The 4,556-nt window shown below is 45.4% G+C and overlaps 1 protein-coding gene across 3 annotated transcripts; it reads left to right on the top strand.

The window, feature by feature from the left end:
- Nucleotides 1–352: 352 nt before the first annotated feature.
- Nucleotides 353–3,331, top strand: LOC116210745 (F-box/kelch-repeat protein SKIP11-like). Of its 3 annotated transcripts, XM_031544776.1 has the most exons (3): nucleotides 353–711; nucleotides 1,243–1,346; nucleotides 1,668–3,331. In XM_031544776.1, the coding sequence occupies exons 2-3, from the start codon at nucleotides 1,260–1,262 to the stop codon at nucleotides 2,991–2,993; spliced, it is 1,413 nt and encodes a 470-aa protein (XP_031400636.1). In that variant the 5' UTR covers nucleotides 353–711; nucleotides 1,243–1,259; the 3' UTR covers nucleotides 2,994–3,331. The 3 variants fall into 3 exon arrangements, with proteins under 3 accessions (XP_031400636.1, XP_031400635.1, XP_031400634.1); XM_031544775.1 differs by having other exon boundaries at nucleotides 357–711; nucleotides 1,222–3,331; XM_031544774.1 differs by having other exon boundaries at nucleotides 362–711; nucleotides 1,243–3,331.
- The last annotated feature ends 1,225 nt before the right edge of the window (nucleotides 3,332–4,556 follow it).

The following is a 4,556-nucleotide window of genomic DNA, read 5'->3' as shown; positions in this document are numbered from 1 at the left end:
AGTTTTTACCATAAACCAAACTTTTTTCTGATAGGAACATAAACCAAACTAAAAGAAGATATTCAATTTTTTTATGTGAATCATAATATTTAAAAGTTTAATTAGATCCCGACTAATTCAGTTGAGCTAAGTCGGTCCATTAAAGACTAAAACGAAGATATTAAATAAAACAAATAAAAAACAGAAGAGAAGAAAACCTAGATAAAATTTACAAATAGGTTATATCATTGTCTTGCTTGCATGCCCACATAAATTCTTCCAGTCTTGCCCCCCAAACTTTTCTCGTTTTGTCAACCGCCACCTCAAATTTTTCTGCGTGCTTTCGTTGGAAAAAATGGGACCTTTTCTCGCACAGACCCACCCAGAGGGGGGGAGTTGAGAGTTCGGGTGGGGGGGGGGGGGAGAGGTGTAGGGGTCCTCTTATGAAGATTTCGCTTCAAAGCCGCGACTGAAGCTCTCCCCCCCGCCTCTTCATCTGATTTGCAGGGAATCTAAAGGACGAGCTCCGTGCTCAGAGTCAGAGCTCATAGAGAGAGAGAGAGACAGAGAGAGAGAGAGAGAGGACAAGGCGAAGACACAGAAGCAGCAGATGTTCTAGTGAGAGAAAGAAACACACCCAGACAGAGAGAGAGAGAGAGGGAGAGAAACGGGCGGAGATTTTGAGGGAGACACGGAGAGCCCCATTGAGCTCTGCAGCTTCTTATTCAGCTCGTAAGTACCCATTCGTCTTCTGCTGTCAATCTAATCCCTTCCCACTCCCCTGTTCATCTTCTTCTTCTTCCATGTCTGCTTCTTTGATACCCGAAGCTCCTGCTTCATTTCTGCGTCATGTAATCACGAGCGGATCTGGCTCTTGTTTCATTAAATTTCGGCCCTTTTAGCTCGTATTGAGATCCGCAGCCCCGGTTTTCTTGCCCCGAGTTCGGTCAATTTCGCCTCCCCTACATCAATGTCTGAACGGTCTCGTAGCTCCTTGCGGTTCAAACCGTTACTTTTGCAGATTGGTTGCATGATTGGAATCTAGTCAAATGGGGCGTTTCCCAACTAAGTTAATGAGTGATTAAGGATTTATGTCCCTGTTTTCCGTTTGAAAATTGAAACTTTGAGCTTTGTTTGAATGGTCAATGCCGTGAATTAATTGGGTAGGAGTCGTTTGTCTCTGTAACGGGCAAAGCAGATTGGTATTGAATTCTTGGTTTCTGCGTGGGGTTTTTATTGCAGTGTTTTTTCCTTTCCTGATAGGATATATAAAAGAGACAATGGTGGAGGGCCGGTCCTGTCTGGTCTCGAGGAGGTTCTCTAGGTCCTGCCAGGCGGGAACCAGCTGGGATTGCATGAGTTGCCAGATTGAGTTCGATGTCAAAGGCAGCAAGCGTCCCCTCGAACCCGATGCCCCTGAGGAGCATCAACAGAGGAAGTCATCTAAAATCTCCGAGAAATGCCAAGACGAGAGGGCCGATGGTTCCTGTGAGCAATCCAATGGTAATGAAGAGCATAAGGAGGCGAGCTTTCTGGAAAATGGGTCTGAGGGTGGTGCTTCTAGGGGCCAGCGTCGAAAAGATAATGACCCGGAAGAAGCTGATCAATCCGATAGCCGCCGCCAAGCTGGAGGTTCTTCGGATTGGGATTCGCTCATTCACACCAGCTTGGATTGCATGAGTTGCCAGATTGAGTTCGATGTCAAAGGCAGCAAGCGTCCCCTCGAACCCGATGCCCCTGAGGAGCATCAACAGAGGAAGTCGTCTAAAATCTCCGAGAAATGCCAAGACGAGAGGGCCGATGGTTCCTGTGAGCTATCCAATGGTAATGTAGAGCATAAGGAGGCGAGCTTTCTGGAAAATGGGTCTGAGGGTGGTGCTTTTAGGGGCCAGCGTCGAAAAGATAATGACCCGGAAGAAGCTGATCAATCCGATAGCCGCCGTCAAGCTGGAGGTTCTTCGGATTCGGATTCGCTCATTCACACCATCGGCAGGGACAACTCCATCAGCTGTCTCATTCGATGCTCGAGATCTGACTACGGTTCCATAGCCTCATTGAACCAGAGTTTCCGGTCACTAATTAGGAGTGGACTGCTCTACAGGCTGAGGAGGCAGAATAATGTAGTAGAGCATTGGATTTACTTCTCTTGTGATTCTCTGGAGTGGGTTGCTTTCGACCCGATCCGCCATCGGTGGATGCAGTTGCCGCGGATGATCACAAACGAATGCTTCATAGTTTCTGATAAGGAGTCCTTGGCTGTGGGCACCGAACTTCTCGTATTTACTAAGTTCATAATTTTCAGGTACAGTATTCTGACAAATTCATGGTCTCCTGGAACAAGGATGAAGACTCCGAGGTGTTTGTTTGGGTCTGCCAGTCTCGGAGAGATTGCTATTGTTGCTGGGGGATCGGACGAGCAGTTGAATATTCTAAGCTCTGCAGAGCTGTATAACTCCGAGACTCAGGAGTGGGAAGAACTTCCTAGCATGCTTAAACCTAGGAAGATGTGCTCTGCCGTCTTTATGGATGGGAAGTTCTATGTGATTGGTGGGATTGGGGGAAGTGATTCTAAGGTTCTCACCTGTGGCGAAGAATATGATCTGAAGACTCGAACATGGACCGAAATCCCTGACATGGCCCCACTACGAGCTGGTGGGACCCGGGGGGTTCAGATGCCTGCTGCGGCTGAAGCACCTCCTCTAATTGCATCAGTGAATAATGAACTGTACGCTGCCGATCATAATAACATGGAGGTGATGAAGTTTGATAAGGTGAGACGAGTTTGGTTCACGGTGGGACGGCTCCCTGAACGCGCTGCCTCGATGCATGGGTGGGGCCTTGCCTTCAGGGCATGTGGAGACAGCCTCATCGTCATTGGTGGGCCCCGTGCAGCAGGTGCAAGTTTCCTTGAGCTCAACTCATGGGTCCCAAGTGAAGGACCCCCCGAGTGGAACCTGCTCGATACAAGGCGATCGAGTAGCTTCGTCCACAATTGTGCTGTCATGGGATGTTGAAGAACCAGTTTTAGTGGTGGGTTTTACAACATCGTTCTGTCCTTCAACACAAGATACATGTGAGTGGGTAATATGTTCGCTTCTTTTATTTTTATTTCTTTTTCCATTCTGGGTTTGGGGGGAATAGGCTGGAATTTCAGGCTACGATCAAGATTCATACAATGTCTCATTAGAAGAAGTCTCAATTTAATTTTCTTTACAGAGCTTTTATGTTCCATTTTTCCTTCAAAGGCATGTTTCCGCCCCTTCCTCTGACATGAGAACTTACAAAAGTTGGTCTCAAACTCTATATAGGTTCAATAATTGGAGCACCAAATAACTCAGTGGATGGTTCAATATGTGCTGGGTTTATTTGAACCGTGCAGATTTAGCTGTAGGAACTCATTTCAAATTCTCGGCAAATTGTGTTTATCATATGGAATAAGATGTAGGTTGCACTTATTTGATGTCATCGATGGAGAGAATAATCTTGGAGAGGTTTTACTTAGTTCATATACCGGTCAAAAATTCATGCTTCCATACAATAACCTCGAGAATTTTGTGCTGAGCTTCTTGCCCACATTTTCCTCCATTAGTTCCTTTGTTTGATGGATCTTTGCAGGAATCTATATATCGAGCTATCTTCCTTGCCCAAAGCCGAGAACAAAAAGAGGAATCACTCACATATGAACCCTTTTGTTGTTGTTGTTGTTGTTGTTGTTGTTGTTTTTTGTCTCTGCATGTCTATACATTGATGTACATGTTTAGTTTGCATCGCAGCATGAAGTGATGTGTTTCTCCTGTTCGTTGTCAACACTTAACCCTGCAAATGACTGTTTTTGTTGAATATCCTGTATGTACAATTTACAGTGCTTAGATTCGTATTTGTAAGTTTTTTGTTTGATCGTACTTTGGAGTACTTTCCGAATAAACAGTGTCACAATTAGCACTCTATGACTGCACGTTGTCTTCTCTTTGTAGCAAATCTTTTTGCCTCCGCTGGTCCCCATACCATACTGATGCTGTCTTCTCGATAAATTGGTTGGACTATACCTGATATGATAACTTCATTGATTGCCTCACTGATATAGCTCGGTTATTTAGAACATTTGATGGGACTTTTTTGGGTTCTAAGGTCCACCTATCATCGGGTTAAGGGTCGTTGAGGTTGTGTGCTTCGAATGTGCAGAATATGCTGGACTTCATCTAGATGCTGGTGTTAAATGCTCTCCATCGGTCTTAAAGGAGACTAATCAAGCGATTCTCAATTGGTTTCGTGTGTTTTTTCTTACTGCACATTATACAGAGACTGTATAGTATTGCATTTGCATTTCATTTGGTCGGATTTTACCGGCATTTTGAGGAAGCAGTTCTTGCGATCAGTTCTTTGCTGATGGGAGAGTTCCTCCAGGGGGCTTATCATAGAGCGATCTGTAATACCGGTATGAAGAAAGTGGGAACAAGAGTGGAACAGGATGGCCATCGGAAAGGGGTTGATGGTCCTTGTCCCATCGGTTCCCGTTCTTCTAGTGCCAAACAACAGTGCCTGGGGTTTTGCTTGGTCTGCAACTGAAGCGAACCTCA

This window comes from Punica granatum, chromosome 6, assembly GCF_007655135.1.
Source record: "Punica granatum isolate Tunisia-2019 chromosome 6, ASM765513v2, whole genome shotgun sequence".
NCBI lineage: Eukaryota > Viridiplantae > Streptophyta > Magnoliopsida > Myrtales > Lythraceae > Punica > Punica granatum.
The sequence above is the reverse complement of the archived record's forward strand: the minus strand, read 5'-3'. Positions and strand labels throughout refer to the sequence as shown.